The sequence below is a fragment of the Brienomyrus brachyistius genome, unplaced genomic scaffold, assembly GCF_023856365.1.
Source record: "Brienomyrus brachyistius isolate T26 unplaced genomic scaffold, BBRACH_0.4 scaffold46, whole genome shotgun sequence".
NCBI lineage: Eukaryota > Metazoa > Chordata > Actinopteri > Osteoglossiformes > Mormyridae > Brienomyrus > Brienomyrus brachyistius.
The window spans coordinates 2,609,717-2,630,098 of NW_026042321.1; the positions used below are offsets into that span (position 1 = coordinate 2,609,717).

The 20,382-nt window shown below is 42.5% G+C and overlaps 1 protein-coding gene across 3 annotated transcripts in view; it reads left to right on the forward strand.

Moving 5' to 3' along the window:
• The first annotated feature begins 255 nt into the window (after positions 1-255).
• The window catches only part of LOC125723239 (pantothenate kinase 3-like), a 113,440-nt gene continuing 93,313 nt past the window's right edge, over positions 256-20,382 (forward strand). The window contains exons 1-9 of one of the 3 annotated variants that reach the window (XM_048999653.1): positions 256-451; positions 652-726; positions 1,319-1,656; positions 1,782-2,026; positions 2,107-2,283; positions 2,828-2,951; positions 3,359-3,484; positions 3,725-3,859; positions 3,940-4,214. In XM_048999653.1, the coding sequence (XP_048855610.1) occupies positions 328-451; positions 652-726; positions 1,319-1,656; positions 1,782-2,026; positions 2,107-2,283; positions 2,828-2,951; positions 3,359-3,484; positions 3,725-3,775 (1,260 nt within the window). In that variant the 5' untranslated portion in view covers positions 256-327 and the 3' untranslated portion in view covers positions 3,776-3,859; positions 3,940-4,214. Of the gene's footprint in view, positions 452-651; positions 727-1,318; positions 1,657-1,781; positions 2,027-2,106; positions 2,284-2,827; positions 2,952-3,358; positions 3,485-3,724; positions 3,860-3,939; positions 4,215-20,382 lie in introns of those variants that run through there. The other 2 variants (XM_048999654.1, XM_048999657.1) reach the window with 2 other exon arrangements.

The window sequence follows — 20,382 nt, forward strand, 5'->3', positions numbered from 1 at the left end:
TTTATTTTGAAGGATCACGTACTTTGTTTAAAATGTAACGTCGACAGGCTGAAATATTATCGTGTGAATTATCGCCGTCTTTATACATACTTTTCCTAAGTCTGCAGACTTGAAATAATCCGTTTCTAGATGAAAGGTTTAAGACGCTTTGGCCCTTCCATAAGCTCCGCCCCCGATGACGCATTTTCCCCCTCTACGTTGCAGTGACGTTAACATAAAATACGTTCTAGAATACCAGTGTGACGTGGAAGAGAATAAATACCGCAGCCGGGCAAACGATTCTCATTTCGTCTTAGTAGTTATTGGAGGAAGCATCAGGTGATAGCCATGGCCAGTTTATTTCGCTATTTCCAGCCGCGCCATTTGCTCTGCGCAACCGGACTGGTGGTTGCAGCAGCCGGTACAGCGTACCTTGTGCGGCGACTCCGTAAAAGGGCGGAGCTCCAGGAAGGTACCTGGATAATTATCGTCTATATGTGTAACATATATGCATTTCACATTTAGATAAAAACACATTTTTAAATTACACACGTATGTGCTACACACTTGAAAGAGTAATACTGTTTTCACGGATTAACACTTCAAACAATAATAATTCGTTTTGATTAAATATATGTGTAGTAATGTATCACTTACACTTAACAATGGCAGTGCCCAGAGAACCAGAGGAGCCGACCAACCCCTGCACATCGCCCATCCCTGCCGTACACACCGTGGAGCCACCTTGTAAGTGTGCCCGCCACTCCCGTCCAAAGACCTTTGTCATGTTATTTGCCAGGCTTCCCGTTTTAATGTAACATAAGAGATGCTGGTCCGGACCAATTTCCATCCATCCATCCATCCATCCATTTTCCAAACCGCTTATCCTACTGGCTCGTGGGGGGTCCGGAGCCTATCCCGGAAGCAATGGGCACGAGGCAGCCGGACCGACTTAAGATTGGTTTATTTATCTATCGCATCTGCTTATATTTGTGATGATACTTTGACTTGGGTAAGTGCTGTTTATTACCTAGAGAAACTTAAACTGCCAGGTAATCAGTAACACCACATTTGCCCTGATTACTGCTGTTTTCATATCATCAGTTACCGGCCTAACTTTACCTGATGATTTTTAGGTGTTTCATGTTCATGTTGTGACGTTTCCTATTGTCATTTGAAGTGCTGTGGTCTCTGCAGTTGGTACTGAATAAGCAGTGTGCTGAATAAGCAGGAAAATGGATGGATGGATAAATTGTTTAATCGTCTTTAGTTATTCTATTCATGAGATTTGTACATATCAAACAGGATTGTAATTACTTTCCTTTTTTTCTTGCTAAAGCATTTCCCTGGTTCGGAATAGACATTGGTGGGACCCTTGTAAAATTAGTCTACTTCGAACCAGAGGAGGAACAGGCAGAAGCGGAGAACCTGAAAAACATCCGCTCCTGTCTGACCTCTAATGTGGCTTATGGCTCCACCGGCATTCGAGATGTGCAGCTGGAAGTGAAGGATCTGGAGCTGTGTGGCCGAATGGGGAACCTGCATTTCATTCGTTTCCCCACCCAAGACCTGACTACCTTCCTGCAAATGACCCGTGACAAGCAGTTCTCCGGGCTCCATACCACACTCTGTGCCACAGGTGGTGGGGCCCACAAGTTTGAGGCTGATTTCCGAACGGTGAGTTCTGTTGATGTTACATTTCATTACAATATAATGCAATTCACTTTCTCTTTGAAAATGTGAAATTTCCAGAGGAAATCACAAATCCTATTATGACTTTTTTTTCCCCGTAACCCCTTCAGATTGCTGGTCTACAGCTCGTGCAACTGGATGAGTTGGATTGTGTCATCCGGGGGGTCCTTTTCATGAGCTCCAGTGGACCCTCTGAGTGTTTCTACTTGGAAAATCCTAACCATCCAGAGCAGTGCTTCCTCAAACCATTCCAACTGGAGAACCCTTTCCCATTCCTACTAGTCAACATCGGATCTGGGGTCAGCATTCTGGCAGTCCATGGCAGAGACAATTTTAGACGTGTCACTGGAACAAGGTGAGCTAGCCTCTGGTGATAATTTTCAAATCTTCTAAAGCTAATATTGATATAACAGTTTGAAACTGTCTGGCTTTCAGTCTTGGTGGAGGAACGTTCCATGGACTGTGCTGCCTGCTGACGGGTTGCTCCACGTTTGAGGAAGCACTGGAGATGGCCTCACATGGGGACAGCACACGGGTGGACAAGCTTGTGCAGGACATTTATGGGGGAGACTATGACAGGTTTGGTCTCCCAGGCTGGACTGTGGCCTCCAGGTAGGATGTAGTCATATAATATTTAAGTCAGCCTAGAATGACCTGCATCCCCGGTCCTGAATCAAGGCTTAAAATTGTGCTTAAAAAATGTAATACTGTAAAAAGTCACTACAGCAAGGAAGGATGTCTGGAGGTGGTGGATGCTGAGTAATCTGAAAAGCAGCTGGCATGCAGTAACCCTCAGTCATGTTTAAACCTAGAATTTAATGATCAGTGTTGACACACCACTGCACAACAACGGGATGTGTCCTCTGCATTTAACCCATATGTGACAATGTGACATAGCAGGGGGCAGCTAACTCAGTGCCCGGGGAGCAGTGCTTGGGGACGGTACCTTGCTCAGGGTACCAAAGTGGTGCCTTGTTGGTCGGGGATTCAAACCTGCAATCTTTCAATTACAAGTGCACTTCCCTAACCATTAAGCCACCACTGCCCAGAGGTGTCAGCAATAATCTGCATGATACCTGATGCTGCAGGAATAACCAAGACATGTCAGAGAAGAAAAAAATAGGGTTTATTTATAGTTGTGTACTCTTTGTTTCAGTTTTGGAAACATGATTTCCAAGGAGCAGCGCGATTTGGTGTCCAAAGAAGATCTGGCCAGAGCAGCATTAGTTGCCGTCACTAATAACATTGGCTCCATCACCAGGATGTGTGCCCGGAATGAGGTAAACATTTATCAGGACTTACACACATCGTGCCTGTGTGCTCTGTTCATATATGATTCACATACGTGATGCAGAATGGGACGAACCACATTACTAAAGGAATTTGCCATTATGTTGAGCAAATCCATATCCAGAACAAAGACAGAATTCTAGCTTTTCCCTAATAAACAACGTTGCCCTCTATTCTGTCAAGATATTAAAAGTTTCTTACAGTTTTTTATGTCTAACAAGCATCAGAATGCAGTTACTCTCTAGTGTCTCCCATGATTTAAAACCCAAATTCCAATAGTAGTAAAAGCCTTTCCTTCATGCTGTTCAGTAACCACCGGGGCAACAAGTATATTTTTGTTTTAAACGGGGGTATTTGTTTAAAACTGCTTGCTTACTGCTTTCTTTATTCTTTGAAGAATATAGAGAGAGTTGTGTTTGTGGGCAACTTCCTGAGGGGTAACATGCTGTCCATGAAGCTCTTGGCCTACTCAATGGAGTACTGGTCTGCTGGACAAATGAAAGCGCTGTTTCTTCAGCATGAGGTATGAGTCATTTTAACCTCAAGCCTCCCTTGACGTCTTGAATGTTAATGAATGTTAATGGCTGCTAGCTTATGAACTTTTCCTATAAGCTGCTAAAGAATCAGCCATTTTGTTGATGCGATTTTTATTTCCGTTATTTATGATTTTTTTTCTCATAAAGCAGTTATTTATTTGCTATGAGCACCACAAAATGAATGTATACTGTTTATAATGTGCATAATGGTTTTTATTATTTTACAGGGCTACTTTGGCGCTGTCGGGTCACTTCTGGAACTATTAAAATCCTCCTGAGCCCAGAAGTTTAAATAACCAGGGTCACATGAAATTCAACCGCCCTCCTGTACCTCTGTAACTACATCTTTGCCATGTGATCAGGTAGTGTACTCTATGGTCTAATTTAAATACTATGCATTCTGTTTTCATTTTTGTCTTCTAACTAAGCTTTTCTTTTGTAGGATCACACATGCACATATCACAGAGCTTAATTTCCAGGTACAAGCTCTGAAACCTCAAACTCACCTGAAATATCGCAAAACTCTCCCTCGTCGGCGGTGAGAGGAGCTTCGCTACTGATCGTTTACGTTACCTGGTGATGCAGCTCGCTGGACGAGCCTTCTAACCCAGGTTACTATGCGATACTTGTTATTAGTGAATCCCATTTAAGTCTCACATTAACAGACTCACGGGGATTCACAATCGAGTTTGGAGGAGCTGATGGAGAAGAAGAGAAACAGATCCAAAAAGTTTGTTTTATAATAAAAACCTTTAAAAATATTTCTGAGAGTGTGTTGTACCACTTATTCCTGAATAAACTAAGCTTATTTCCTGAAGGAAGATTAGAGCTAGTTCAGGGGGGTATTCTATGAAAGTAGCTAAAGAAGGTCAGACTCCACTGAAAAAGTGAGACTCAAACTAGCGCCATCTCCCAATTAAGCCTGAAGTCGTTCCACTAACGCAGAACGAGACTTTTCTAATCAAGGCTACTTCAGACAGACTTGCATAGTCTCACTTAGTGCACGTACCCGAGATATTTAGGTGGTAGATAAAATGACGCAGAACAAGAGCAAACCGAGAGCAGCTTTTTTTCGCAGCAGAACAAATACTTCTGAAGGAGCTATATGAAAAATACAAAAATATTATAACAAAAAAAAAGGCAATACTGTAGCTATCAATAAAGCCAGAGTGATGGCTTGGCAGAATATTGCAGACAGACTAAATGCGTAAGTCATGTACATGTTACCAGTATGTGTGACTAGTGATTCGGTGATACAGTGATTAACACTGTTGCCTCGCAACAAGAAGGTTCCTAGTTTGAACCTCCTGGCCAACAGACTCCTCTCTCTTTTGGTTTTATATGTTCGTTTTACTTTATTGTGTAATTCTTTATTCTTTGATCTCCATAAAGTACTTTAAATTGCATTGAAATTGCACAAATAACTATCTCATCTTTCCATGTTACTAATAAATTCAAATTTTATTTGTCACATACGTAGTCATACACAGTACGATATGCAGTGAAATGCTTAGATAACTGCTCCTGACCTAAAAATAAAAGACTATGAATAGGAATAGGAAATAAATATGAAAATTAAAATAAAAGGTAAATTAAACTAGGAAAGAATAAAATAAAATATAAAAATTAAAGTTAAAAATAAAATAACTGTACAACAAAAACACACAATATAGAAAATATATGAAGAATATATGAAGAAATATAGAACAATAAGAGCAGCTGTATGAGTAGGTATATATTTATGTAATTTTTGTGTGGAATGGAGTTAGAATAAATGGTAATAAAGGAATGGTAATGTCCAGGATTATGCAATCCACATATTTAAAGTGTCTTGTGCAGTGCAAATATGCTTAAGAGTGATTTATTTAAAGTGACTTGTGATAGAGTGATTTGATGACCACGAAGTGTAGTTGTGCAGTGGCCACTAGTGTAAACGAATGTCCAGAGTGTATGTAAAAACCATATGTGTGGGTCAGTACTGTGTGGTGGTGTGATTAAGAGACCGTATCGCATGCGGGAAGAAGCTCCTCCTCAGTCTCTCTGTGTTGGCCTTCAGGGAGTGGAATTGCTTTCCTGACCTCAACAGAGAGAACAGTCCATTTTTGGGATGGCTGAAGTCCTTCACGATCTTCCTGGCCTTGGTCCAGCACCGCCTGCTGTAGACTGAGTGCAGGTCAGGGAGCTCGATGCGGATGGTGCGCTCAGCTGATCGCACAACCCTCTGTAGAGCTCGTCTGTCCTGCATGGTGCTGTTCCCGAACCAGGTTGAGATGTTTCCTGTCAGGATACTCTCTATGGTGCAGGAGTAAAAGTTCCTGAGCACCTTGGAGGGCAGTCAGAAGTCTCTCAATCGTCTGAGGTGGTAGAGACGCTGTTGGGCCTTTTTCACCACGGTGTTGATGTGACAGGACCATGAGAGGTCCTGCGTGATGTGAACACCGAGGTATTTGAAGCTGTCCACTCTCTCCACTGGGCTCTCGTTGATGACGGGGGTCTGGTAGTTCCTCTCCTGCTTAGTGCTGCAGTCCACTATCAACTCCTTTGTCTTACTGACGTTTAGAAGGAGGTTGTTCCTCTGGCACCAGTTCTCCAGATTCCTAATCTCCTTCAGGTAGGCCGTCTCATTGTTATCAGGGCTCAGGCCCACCACGACGGTGTCGTCAGCAAACTTAATGATGGTGGTGGAGCTGGTAGTGATCACACAGTCATATGTGTACAAAGAGTACAGCGGGGGGCTCAGAACACACCCCTGGGGGGCTCCAGTGCTGAGAGTGATGGAGGCTGTTCGTAATAAACTTAAAATAATAAAATAATATTAATAATAAAAAAAATAAAAAAATAAAACAATAAAAAATAAACTGCTCGTAATAAACTTAGATTGTTGATCTATGTGACTTGGCAGTGGTCTAGTAAATACAATTTAAGCCTATGTGTAATCCCCATAACTACAAAGACTTTAGGTTGTTAATTGCAGCTCTACTGACTTAGATGTGTGTGTGAGCTCCACTGACCCATTTGTCTAACCCTTGACTTGCATATCCATCCTTCACTATTATATCTCAACAGAAGCACTCTCAGTGGAGAGCGAAGAACCTGGCAGCAAGTAAAACAAAATGTAAAAATATCTTACGAAGAAATATCAGTTTGATAACAATAGTTTACAAAATTCATAAATGTAACTGTAGCCACGAAGAAAAAGAGCCAGGCCACTGCTACTGGTGGGGGGCCTCCACTTGAGGGCCTCACACCAGCAGAGCAGCTGGCACTGAGCGTCAATCGAGGACGGCCTCAGGTGGAAAGAATAGAAGGGGGGATATTGTCAGACATCATCCTCCCAGGTGCCCGGGAGAAATATGTACAGTGGGGCAAAAAAGTATTTGGTCAGCCACCGATTGTGCAAGTTCTCCCACTGAAAATGATGGCAGAGGTCAGTAATTTTCATCATAGGTACACTTCAACTGTGAGAGACAGAATGTGAAAAAAAAATCCATGAATTCACATGGTAGGATTTTTAAAGAATTTATTTGTAAATTAGGGTGGAAAATAAGTATTTGGTCAATTCAAACAAGGAAAATCTCTGGCTCTCACAGACCTGTAACGTCTTCTTTAAGAAGCTTTTCTGTCCTCCACTCGTTACCTGTCTTAATGGCACCTGTTCGAACTCATTATCTGTATAAAAGACACCTGTCCACAGCCTCAAACAGTCAGACTCCAAACTCCACTATGGCCAAGACCAAAGAGCTTTCGAAGGACACCAGGAAAAGAATTGTAGACCTGCACCAGACTGGGAAGAGTGAATCTACAATAGGCAAGCAGCTTGGTGTGAAAAAATCAACTGTGGGAGCAATTATCAGAAAATGGAAGACATACAAGACCACTTATAATCTCCCTCGATCTGGGGCTCCACGCAAGATCTCATCCCGTGGGGTCAAAATGATCATGAGAACGGTGAGCAAAAATCCCAGAACCACACGGGGGGACCTGGTGAATGACCTGCAGAGAGCTGGGACCAAAGTAACAAAGGTCACCATCAGTAACACACTACAACGGCAGGGAATCAAATCCTGCAGTGCCAGACGTGTTCCGCTGCTGAAGCCAGTGCATGTCCAGGCCCGTCTGAAGTTTGCCAGAGAGCACATGGATGATACAGCAGAGGATTGGGAGAATGTCATGTGGTCAGATGAAACCAAAGTAGAACTTTTTGGTCTAAACTCAACTCGTCGTGTTTGGAGGAAGAAGAATACTGAGTTGCATCCCAAGAACACCATACCTACTGTGAAGCATGGGGGGGGAAACATCATGCTTTGGGGCTGTTTTTCTGCTAAGGGGACAGGACGACTGATCCGTGTTAAGGAAAGAATGAATGGGGCCATGTATTGTGAGATCTTGAGCCAAAACCTCCTTCCATCAGTGAGAGCTTTGAAGATGAAACGTGGCTGGGTCTTCCAACATGACAATGATCCCAAACACACTGCCCGGGCAACAAAGGAGTGGCTCCGTAAGAAGCATTTGAAAGTCCTGGAGTGGCCTAGCCAGTCTCCAGACCTCAACCCCATAGAAAATCTGTGGAGGGAGTTGAAAGTCCGTGTTGCTCGGCGACAGCCCCAAAACATCACTGCTCTCGAAGATCTGCATGGAGGAATGGGCCAAAATACCAGCTACTGTGTGTGCAAACCTGGTAAAGACCTATAGTAATCGTTTGACCTCTGTTATTGCCAACAAAGGTTATGTTACAAAGTATTGAGTTGAATTTTTGTTATTGACCAAATACTTATTTTCCACCCTAATTTACAAATAAATTCTTTAAAAATCCTACCATGTGAATTCATGGATTTTTTTTTTCACATTCTGTCTCTCACAGTTGAAGTGTACCTATGATGAAAATTACTGACCTCTGCCATCATTTTCAGTGGGAGAACTTGCACAATCGGTGGCTGACCAAATACTTTTTTGCCCCACTGTAGAAGGTACTGTCCACTTCTTTCTCTCTAGGTGTTGTAGGAATTATTAGCTCAGGTAAATTTTAATATCTCCACCAATATGTTTTGAAATTAATTAACTTTTAATTAATTATTATTTAATGCTGATTATTAACCAATTGTTATGCCGAATGGTCGGCTCCTCCAAACTCAATTGCGAATCCCCGATATCTGTTAATGTGAGACTTAAATGGGATTCATTAATAACCAGTATCGCTTAATAACCTGGGTTAGTAGGCTCGTCCAGCGAGCTGCGTCACCAGGTAATCCTTCCTCATGGGACGGAGACCTTCTTTGTTGGAGTTCTTGCTCGAGGTTCTCAATGTGATGTTGGGCCTGGACTGCATCTCCCTGTGTCTCTGCCAGAGGTTGTTGGGTGTCTCTCTCCTGCTGTTGGAGTGCTTGCACCCTTTGCTGGAGACAGGACGTTTCCTCTTCATTTGTCTTCAGCCTGGCTAGAAGTTTGTGTGCGAGGGAGCCGAGTACTTTGGTTAGCCTTTTACTCCCGCATTTCTGAGTGGGTGGCATGGCCATTAGTTCAGCGATGTCGTCCTCAATTTGGTCAGCTGCTTTGGACCGTATGAGATCGGCATGACTGGGCAGGAAGTCGGAAGTCACAACATCAGGCCAGGTACCCAAATCTTCCCACTTGTTGAGGGGGCTTTCCATGTGGATCATTGTGACTCAGTCAACTGCAGGGTGGCCGCAGAAATCTGTTACACTCAGGCTGGGTGTTGCCTATGTGGGTGGCCTGACACCTAAATCTAGGTGAACAAATAAAACCAACAAAATAAAATAAAGTAGAACTGGGGCCTGTCAATGGGTAACGGGAAGGGTGTAGTGAACCATGGGAATAGTTACCCACGACAAAATAAACAAACAAAAATTGTTCCCTGGGAAAAGTTGTTGCAGGTTAGAACAGTGTGAGTTACTCTAGGGCTTGAGAGATGCCCTAGTCAGGGATAAAGGATAAAACCTTATCCTGGAAATTGTTGGTCTGTGACTACTGACAGTGTCAGAAGATGACAGGAGAAGTTGGGAATAGAAAGTGGAAAACAAGAGCTTCAAAAGCAATGGGACTGCATTCAAACTTAGCTTGCTGTTGCAGATCAGATTACCCCTGGGTTGGGCTCTGTTGAACAACTCCGCTTTGACCAGAAGGGGGACCACTAGCAGGTTCTGCTTTACTTGTCCCTATCCGAATTGTTGCGGTGTTAAGCTAGTGATGCAGGTGGAGAGGTTTGAACGCTGTCAGGTGTCCCTCCTGAACAGGGCACGTCCCACAAGCTCAATCCCAGCCAAGCAGGCCTGAGTCCGGCTCCCACTCCCCCGATCCCCAGCAATGTCAACTTGGAAGGGAGTGTTCTGTACGCACAACTGAGACAACCCAGGTGGGGCTCAGCTTATCGGCTGCACTACCTGAGACCTGACTTGACCAAGGCTGGCAAAATAGCCTTCAGGTATCACCCACCCTAGTGAGAGTCCAAGCTAGGGCCGTTCTCAGAACTCACCCTAGACGAGGTCCTGCTCAAAAGTTGTAATGACCGCCTGAGGTACCTGTCAGCCTTGCCCTTAATGAGTCAGTGGGTGCAGCCGGGCTGGCACGCTTTTGGGCGTCTAATTGCTGAGAACTCCCCTTCGGTTCTGACAAACTGTATGATCGTAAGCAGTAACAGCAGAGCCACAGACAAGCTCAACCAACAGAGAGCGAATGGTAAGCACCTAGCACAGGAAGAGCTCAACTGATCACACCCAAACGACTCTTCGATGTGATTGTGTATGTTGACTGTTGTTAATAATGGTTGAACTTCTATGCAAGTACCCTTGTTGGGGGAGAGGGAGTGAATAAAAGCATAAAGTGAAATAAAACCTAAAATAAATCAAAAAGGTAAAACAGAAATCAAACCCAATGAGTTGTGTTTCTTATTCAATTGAAAACATCAATTAGTTATGCAGCAATAACCTAATTAGATGTTAATGTGTTGTAATCAAGTTGATTAAAAAGTTGATTAAGGCTTTCAGGCAAGAACCTGTGTGTCCGATTATGCGTGTTGGTATTACCGCAGATGACCACGAGACCCAACTCAGATATTATTAACCTACTATGGCTGACCACTAGAGGTGCAATTTCAATGGAATGGCACTGCTATGGCTTGCCACTAGAAGCTCAATCTCAAAATTGAGTGATAGTTCTAGGCCTGACCACTAGAGGCGCAATTTCGAAATGGAGTGGTAGTTCTATGACTGACCACTAGAGGCTCAATGGGGCGTTGCTCCCTTTGTGGGGGGTCCCAGGCAAGTGAGCCTAAGGGGTAGGGTCACTGGTGACCCAAAAAAAAAATTGGCGTCAGGCAGGCCCTCAGGGCTCTGACCTCTAAGTGGTTAGAGTGGCGTTCGCAGACTTCACTCGTAACCAAAGAGATAGCTAGGCGATTGCCGACGATCGATGAGTGCCACACACGTTTAATGCATGCACATGCCGCTTGCGGCCTTCTGCGCCTTGCGCAGTTTAACCCCTTAAAACAATTACTGGAGCGAGGCAGCGCTCGCGTTACGGCGACGGATCTAAATAGTGAGTGCACTATATCTCGTCGCAAATGGTGCTGAAACCACGGCGGGTCTCAAGAACTGGAGACTCCCAATTTCCAAATTACACACACACTTGGCTCGCAGCGCAAAGTGGTGTTAAACTTGCTTTGTCTAAAGCAGGCACACACATATGAGTAAGATCCTGATAGGTAGCTAAGCTATCGGTCTTATCTCAGGGAGTCCAAGCGCAACAGAATTCAGGTTAGAACCTCGTAACAAGAATTCCTGTTCGCTAATAGAGAGATCTCTGCCAGGATATATGGAAACGGAGAAACTCGTCCGAATCGATCCTGGAAACAACGCGCTATATCTGAGAATCTCGTCAGACATAGGGTTAAGGTTTACTGCAGTTTTAAACGAAATAAACTAAAATAAAATAACCAAAAATAAAACAAAATAATATAACTACTAATAACAGAAATAAAAATAACTATATTAAGCCCGTATGTTCCCGCTTATATGCCTTCAGATTGCCCTGAGTGCGATCGATCCTCAACTTTTTGCAATCAGTTCACTGTAGCGCTTAATCAACTGTACGTTCGGTCATAAAAAGTTTAAATTGTGTGCTCACAATAAGTTTAAACCTTGTGCCCGCGTTCTCCACCAATTATGTAGGAATTATTAGCTCAGGTAAATTTTAATATCTCCACCAATATGTTTTGAAATTAATTAACTTTTAATTAATTATTATTTAATGCTGATTATTAACCAATTGTTATGCCGAATGGTCGGCTTCTCCAAACTCAATTGCGAATCCCCGATATCTGTTAATGTGAGACTTAAATGGGATTCATTAATAACCAGTATCGCTTAATAACCTGGGTTAGTAGGCTCGTCCAGCGAGCTGCGTCACCAGGTAATGTAAACGATTGGTAGCGAAGCTCCCCTCACGGCCGATGAGAGAGAGTCTCGCGATATTTCAGGCGAGTTTAGAGGTTTCAGAGCGTAGTAGCCAGATCGCACAGAGGCAGGGACTATTGTGAGCACTCAATGACGGAGGCTGAAGTTGTGTAAAAAGACATGCATTTATTCCTACAACTAACATAAGACAAACATTACACCTAACAAACAATAAACATGAAATAACGGAAAAGACACAAACGATGTAATCATGAAAATGCAGTGACCAGATTTAAAATGATTAACCTGAAAAGGGAAAAACTGTTCTGCAAAGCAAGCAGTTTGTAGGAATATAAACCTAAAGGAATATAGCAGGTGAATAGGACAGTTTAGGTTGTTAGAAAGGAAAGGAAGTTGGTTTACTTGGATGCATGAAAGAGGGAGGTCTTTGCAGTTGGTTGCAGTGGCTGATGAGCTGATGGGTGATGGCTCTCAGGGAGGCGCGGTGTTTGCAGCGGTTGTTGGAGTGTAGTCCCTCCGGTTCTTTCTTCTGGTGAAGCTTGGGCTGAGTTGCAGTTCTTTGGGTCTTCACCGACGGGCTTCAAGAACGCTGCTTGTTTCTCATTTTTCTTCCCTTTTTCTTCGCTCTTTGTTCTGAGGTGCCAGGTTTTATAGCATAAGGTTCGTGATTAGGAGTGACCAGGAATTCGAGTCCTGGACCAATGGCTGACCATCCATTTGGCGGGCTTCGGAAAGGGGTCGGTATCAGTCCTTTTGGGATTTATGACCAGACTGACTTCTCTGGTAATGGTGATTTTCATTAGGCTGGTGTAACTTTTGATATGTCCACTTTTGTGGTAACCATTGACCAGATTTGGAAACTGGAGTGATTTTCCTTCGGTTTGATACCAAACATGCCGTACCAGCCTAGCGGTTCACACCAAATACCATCTGTGATGATTAATTAATGATTACTTATATTATGCTATTATGTTATGTTCTATTACTCACACCAGTATGTGGTATATATGGTATACAGTATAGGTTACACCTCAACAGATGTATACCCTTTTATACAGACATTATATGACATTCTCTTGTCATCAGCACATCTTACCCTTGGATAGGCATGGTGAAATACAAAGATCAGATAAGGGTTGCCGAGGAATGTGGCAAAGAAAAAGGGGGGGGGGGGGAAGGTTTGTCAGACAAAGGAAACGAATCTTCAAAAGTTAGGGCACACTAAGGTCCCTGGTTAGACTATTCAATTTCCAAGATTATTCTGGTATAACATATATGCAGTGGTAGCTATACCTATTTATTTATTCAAATTTATACAAGTGTTTAAGTGTGAGGGGTAAAATAATTGATACTCTGTGAACATGGTTATAAGGGTGGCACACAAAACTGAGACTGTCTAAGGACACACACACACACATGATTTGCATATTGAGACATAAGCATCATGCTACACAGGGTATACAAAACCAAACTTAACAGAAACTTTCTGTGGGGTGCTGGGTGAGTGGTATGTAAGGCAGGATGTCGGGGGATGGGGTTGTGTGCCAAGTCGAGGGGCCCCTGTCCCTGGGGATCCACTCTGCTATCTGTAGGTCATTAAAACTTTGAGCAATAAAAGTTGGAGTGCTGGCCTCCCTGATTATCTATGTGTGTGGGGTCACAAACCCCCCTTTGGGGCCTAGGTCGATGTGTGCCTTCTCGTACCAGGGTAGGCCTTGTCTCAGGCCACCTGGAGTTTAAGCTTTGTGATATGTGCATGTGTGATCCTACAGTGTCCATCCCTTAATACTGATGTCTGATAACTGTTGGTATGCCTGTCTCTGCAGTGAGAGCGGATGTAATATTTCTCGCTGATCCCACAGTCACATCAGTGCATATCACTCTTGACCCATATTTAAGTATGTAATGTTATTTTAATTAAAGGATATAGTACCATGCAATTTTCTGTTTCTTCAACAAATTTAGGGTTCCTCATTTTGCAGTTTGATGGCATCTAGGTACATCTAGTACATCTAGGGCTATTGATGAAGAAACGGTGTCAGCAGACACGGACATGCCAGAGGTACGACCACATATGAAATGCTTTGCATGCGTTTGCAGTCTGAAGAATGAAATTTTTATTAACAATATACTTTACTGCAGGATTTAATCAGACCACGGTCCCTTTCAGCAAGGAGCGAATTGAGTAACTACTTATTACTAACAAAATGCTAAACTTCTTTGTGACCCATTATCTTTTGTTACAGGATATACGTGCTATTTCTAAAAGGAGGCCGCTCCTATTTTATCTGTTGAAAGGGAAAAGCTAGACATAGAATACAAAAGACTTCTGATAAAGAAAACAAAGTTGCAGATCAATAATCTAGAGAAGGATGTAAGTACATACTAAAGGCGCAAATTTATATAAAAAGTTATATGGTTTGAGTTTGATTTTCTGTTCTCTCCCTCCCTCCACAGCTTCAAACAATGTCTAATTGAATCAAATATCTTCTGAATAAAGAATCTCAATTCTCAGCTTATGTGGGGTTTGTTTAAATCAGGAAGGTGGGGGCATGACCTTTACCAATGGCTATGTGAAGTAGGTTTCTCTATAAAGGTTCCTCACACTCCTTCCATGTATTCCCTCTTCAGGAGCAGGAATGTCCTCCCACTGCTCCTCTGCCATCAGCGTGGACAGTCTCTCTTGGCGTAAATTTGCGATGTTGTGTAGGACTGCACAGGCAACCACAATGTTACATGCACAGTCTGGCCTTACTCTGAGGCCTTTCCTGCATCTAAATCTACAGGGAGAAATATGTCAGCCTGAAAAGTTGGTCTACAAGAAATGTGGTGTATATGAATTTAGCTGGACAAAGGATTCGTGTCCTTGTTCTATTGTGGGCATTGTTAAATGCCTTCTCTGCCTCAGTTTGAGGTTATGGGTAAGGGGTTAAAAGGTACGGCAGGCAGGCATAACTCCTGTCCCCAAGCAGGACTCCATTAAACTTCCCTGTAGAAGAAGGAAATGCTGTGTATGACATTCCTACCCTTCAAAATACCCCCCACCCCCAACATGAAAGCAATGTGTACAAAAAAAGTTTAAAAACTATTTGTTTGGATTGTAAGATGACTACATCTCTCATTAGTTTCCATGAAATGTACATGTTCAGTGAACGTGGTTGATATATTCTCTTGCCTTCTGCAAACTTGTGTGCCAGTGAGGATGCTTTAAAGATCCTGGAGTCATGGACAGAGCCTGGCCATTTTGCCTCAGCATTAGAAATGAGGCAGTTCCCATCAGAGATCATCTAAACACAGAGAGTGGAGAGTGGATTCAGAGAGTGGATTCAGTTATACAGCACACTTTGCCTGTCAGAGCATTCATTGTTCTGTATAAAATGTTAAATCCTATACAGTGCTAAATCCCTTCACCTGATATTGTATAGAGTTTCTCCAAACCTACATACCTGTATACTTAGGCTATGGACAGATTTTCCGTTCACGTAGTCTGCCTCCATTGGGCATCGCACCCGAGCACTTCTTGGACAGCGCTTCTGGCGGCCTACCATGCTGCAGGACATCCATGGTTACGTCACAGCCTGCCTGGTGTGTGCATGTAATAATAATCCCTCCCGTGCTCCAGCAAGCCTATTGCAACCTCTTGCTGTTCCCTGGTCTTATATATCCTAGGATTTTGTGACAGGCCTTCTCACAATAGTGGAGAGCTACTCTAAGTAGTCCCATAGTGGCACCCAGGGAGCTGGGGATTAAGGGTCTTGCTCAAGGAGCCACAGACGTGTAGCCACAGACAGGCTGGGTTCGAACCTGTGACCTTCTGATTACAAGGACACAGGCTTAGCCCACTGAGCCACACGCTGCCTCATTCCACATGCTGCCCCAATAGTGGAGTGGTTTCCTTTCTTGGATGTAATACGGCCATAATTATCTGCCTGTATCCTCTGCGGGGATGTCCCCATTTCAGTGTTGTGTTGGTCATCAACCTCCCTTATTTCCAACAGTGGAGTAAGAGGTCCTGGTCCCGTCTGTCCACCGCTTTCTTCGTCATTGTCAACGGACCTGGAATGTGGCCAGGACTTTCCTGCTATGTGTCCCTAAACGCATGGAGAAATACTCCAACTGCCGGCCTCCCACTCTCCATGTGGGACAGAAGGTGTGGTTGGATACTAGTAACCTTCCTCTATGGGTTCCTCTATGAGTTCCCATCATCAAGGTGATAAGTCCCTTGGCAGTTCGTCTTTGTCTTCTGGTGACCGTGTGGCGAGTCCATCCTACATTCCATGTTTCCATACTGAAACCCCATGTAGTCAGTCCCCTGGGTTCTCCGGCGTTGCCTCCTCCTCCTCCCAGGTTGGTCGACGGACGTGAGGTGCATCTGCAAAGCCACCGGCATTGTGGATGACCCCACACACCCATCCCACACCCTCTTCTCTCTCCTTCCATCTGGTAAAAGGTTCCGTAGCACACAAACCTTCGCTGCCAGGATGGCAAAGAATTTTTTCCCTCAGGCCATTAGACTGAATCAGAAGTGAATCATGAACTGTATTTCATGCCATTTATTATATACTACATACTCGGTCCTGCGGCTAGTATTGTTTACACTTTATTTACTATTTATTGCTGTCTTGCTGCTAAAATACAGTATGTGTCATAATACACTATCTGCAACAATGCTATTTTTTCAAATATCCAAACCAGCAGTTACTACCGTCGACTGCACTATATTTTGTTTTCTCCTGTAAATTACACTTCTCTAGTCTAATTTTCGTACTTTCACTTTCATTGTGTGTAATTTTTATTTTTCAAAAATAGAACTTTTAAAGAATGTTATATAATTTATTTTGCTTTATTTTATATGTATAAAACTTAGACTGTTTCACATTTCTGTTTCACATTTGAAGACTCAAAGCACTCAGCACTTTTTTATAGTAGTGCATGCATTAAAACCTTGTTTTCAGGATATCAGTGTTGCTTTTCATAACAGAAGAATACATATTGTGATTCTCTCAACAGGCTAGGAAAAGAAGCAGAAAACCAGAAAAGTCTTCTCCTAAAACAATAGGTGTTGCTATCGTCCATTATTCAAAACCCTCTGAAGAAAATGCAGACGGAACTCGTGAGCACATTGACCAGACAATATTCTGAAGGTGAAAATGACGCAGCCAGACCTGCTCTCACAGGCACACACCATTCTGGATATTTGCATGAGGAGTTTAGTTCACCTCATTCACTTACTGTCCATGGGCATCTAGTGAACTCTGACATACAAATTGGAAGAACTTCTAATGCCAGTTAAGATGACCTGGGCTCCAATCTTCCATGGAATTCCAGGGTGCTAAAAGGTAGTAAATCACATAAGCAAAAATTAAGGCCATTAAAAAGTATTAAAAGGTATTACGAGGTACTAAATTTTAGATTTTTTTAAACTAGGAATTGTCCATTTGTGTTTTAAAGGTTATCTGCTAAATTTCTCGCAAAATATTTTAAATGTCCTTCATTCATAGATGGTCTCTGTGATGCTGACGTCATATTTGGTGATGGAGCGACGCCTTAAACAGTTTGCACTATGAACTACATCTTGAATGCTTACACTCAGAAAAGCGGGGTGCCTTCGACTTGGGCTTAGGTCTGTCTGCAGCTGACATGATGTGGAGCGAGATCTGCAGGCGGCTGCAGGGGTGGAGTATAAACACGAGGCTGAAGTTGGCTACTTATTCGCAGCTCCTTATCCGGATTTTCCGGTCCATCTTAAATGCTTCACAGCCCAATACAATGATGCGATTCTGCCTGTAGGGGGACCATTTTAGTACCTTAAACCTCTCTGTGCCAGGCTAATATCAATTTCGCGGTACAGGTCAGGTACCTCATTATATAGAAAAGGTGACATTGTCCTGGCCCAGACTTATTTAATGTTCTAAAAATCAGATGGAAACAAGGCATGTCATACTATAGTGCACAAAGGTGTGAATGAGAAGCCAGGGGCCGGTTGCACAAAACACTTTCAGTAAAGATGTTCCTAAAACTCCGAGTTAAGGTCTCTTTAAAATAAAGTCGGTTGCACAAAACACCCTTAAGTCTCCTCCTTAAGGTTTCCTTATAATTTTCTAAGTATTTAAGTTTTTCTCCTTGTCTTGCTCTTATACTTAAGGAATCCCTTAATGGTTGCACAAAAGTCCTTAGCAACCATACTAAGGGAAAAAAATAAGGTACCTCTAACCGTATCTTAACTGCAACATGGCCAAAGTTATGAGAACAAATAAAAATGAACGCATCCCCAAAAGAGTGACCGGGAGAACCCCTTAGATACGCTTAATGATGAGCAATTGACTTTGCTTTATAAATTTGTCCGACCGTCTGCAGTTGGATCAATCCCCCCAATCTGAAGCTGTGCTCCCCCGGCTGCGTTGCAGTTAATGTTTGCTTTGCGGGTTTATGCTATGGGCTCCTTCCAGGCTGTAATAAGGGATGTATTTCCTGTCCACAAGTCAACAGTGTGCTGCGTCATTCAAGTCCGCTACCATCGCTGCCTCATTCGAAAAAGAGGGTTTGGAGGTGGACCACCACCTTGAAAATCACATTTTGTATAGAATTAATTCTGATAATCAATTATTTATTTTCTAGCACATTAGGTTGCGGTCTATACGTGAGTGTCATAGAACGTTAAGCCTGTTTCACGTTCAGCCGAGCTCACTAACTAACCATGGCGTATAACGTTACCCACCCTTACAGTCTACATTATATCTATACCTTAAATACTTTAATGTGTAATAACAACTTGTTTAAAGAAAATGAGCAACTTATGTACAGAGATCCATTTCACTGTCAGCAACACAGACTAATGTTAACAGTTCCCTCAAGTCATGTTAGTCATTTAACCTATCTGAAGTTGTAAGTGAAGGTCAACTGGTAAGAGTTATCCTGCCAGCTTTGTCACAATCTCTCCTGTAATTAGTGATCTCTTCTTTGGCCAGAAGAGATAACTTGTATTTTTTTGGACCTCTTGGATGGACCTTTTCACTATCCATCTATTTTCCAAACCGCTCATCCTACTGGGTCGCGGGGGTCCGGAGCCTATCCCAGAAGCAATGGGCACGAGGCAGGGAACAACGCAGGATGGGGGGCCAGCCCATCGCAGGGCACACTCACACACCATTCACTCACACATGCACACCTATGGGCAATTTAGCAACTCCAGTTAGCCTCAGCATGTTTTTGAACTGTGGGGGGAAACCGGAGTACCTGGAGGAACATACGGGGACATGGGGCAAACTCCGCACACGTGACCCAGGCGGAGACTCGAACCCGGGTCCCAGGGGTGTGAGGCAACAGTGCCAACCACTGCACCACCATAACGCCCCACCCACCTTTTCAATAGACTTTTTAAATTAATTTTCATTGCAATTTCCTCCCACATTTGTTGTTTTATGTTTTTTGTGGATCAAATGTACTTTTCAGTATGTTCTTTGTTTTATTGTATTCCTCAAAAAGTATAATCTTTTCGTCCTCTGACCAATTTGGTTTTCTTGTCTTCTTTTCCCCATTTTTTTTTTTACTTTGTGAGGCAATAACAGGTGTCACAAGCAGTTGCAAGTGCAAGCATGTCTCCATGGAAATAGGACAATTTTATTGCTGTAAAACGTCTTTCAATGTTGTAAATCCCTTAATGATTTTCCTTAACTAAGGAAACCTTTTGAGGGGTTCTCTGGAACACCCTTAAATAAATCCCTTAGCTAAGGAGATATTAAACCATAAGCGTCATACTTAAGGGGGAAACTTAAGGTGTTTTGTGCAACCGGCCCCTGGTTTCCAGATTTCATTTGAGTATTCAGTTGTACCATATATGGTTTTATAACATTACTATTCATGACAGTGAAGTTAACTAAACTTTGAAGCATATTGCTTACATGACTCAAACAGGTTAAGTTACAACTTAAAAATATACTTAAAATGCAAGTATCTGAAACACTGTATGCTTAATTTCAGTAATGTGAGTAGATCTAATTCATTACATCCACCCCCTATACACAGAAAAAGATATTTGGGTCGTTTTTTCAACACAAAAAAAAAAATTACAAAAAATAATTGTCATTTTTTACAGTAATTTCTTTTTTTAAAAAGCTGCCTGCAAAACTCTGTAAAATTACAGAAATTATCCCTAAAATAATAAACCAACTTTCATTTTGCGCATAACTCCAGTAATGAAAAATTACATGTATTTCACATTTTTAAAAGGAAAAATTCTGTTTAATTTATAGTGTATGTTTCCCACTTTCTCAGATTACGTACAAATTTATGTAAAATCACAACAATGAACTATAATTTGTAAGGTACAAAAGAAATTATATAAGGACATTTCCAAAATAAATGAACAACAGTCTGGATAATTGTTGCAAAATGTACAATCTATATCAATGTTTTTTTTTTTTAAATCTAGAAAAATATATTTTACTGGGTACATT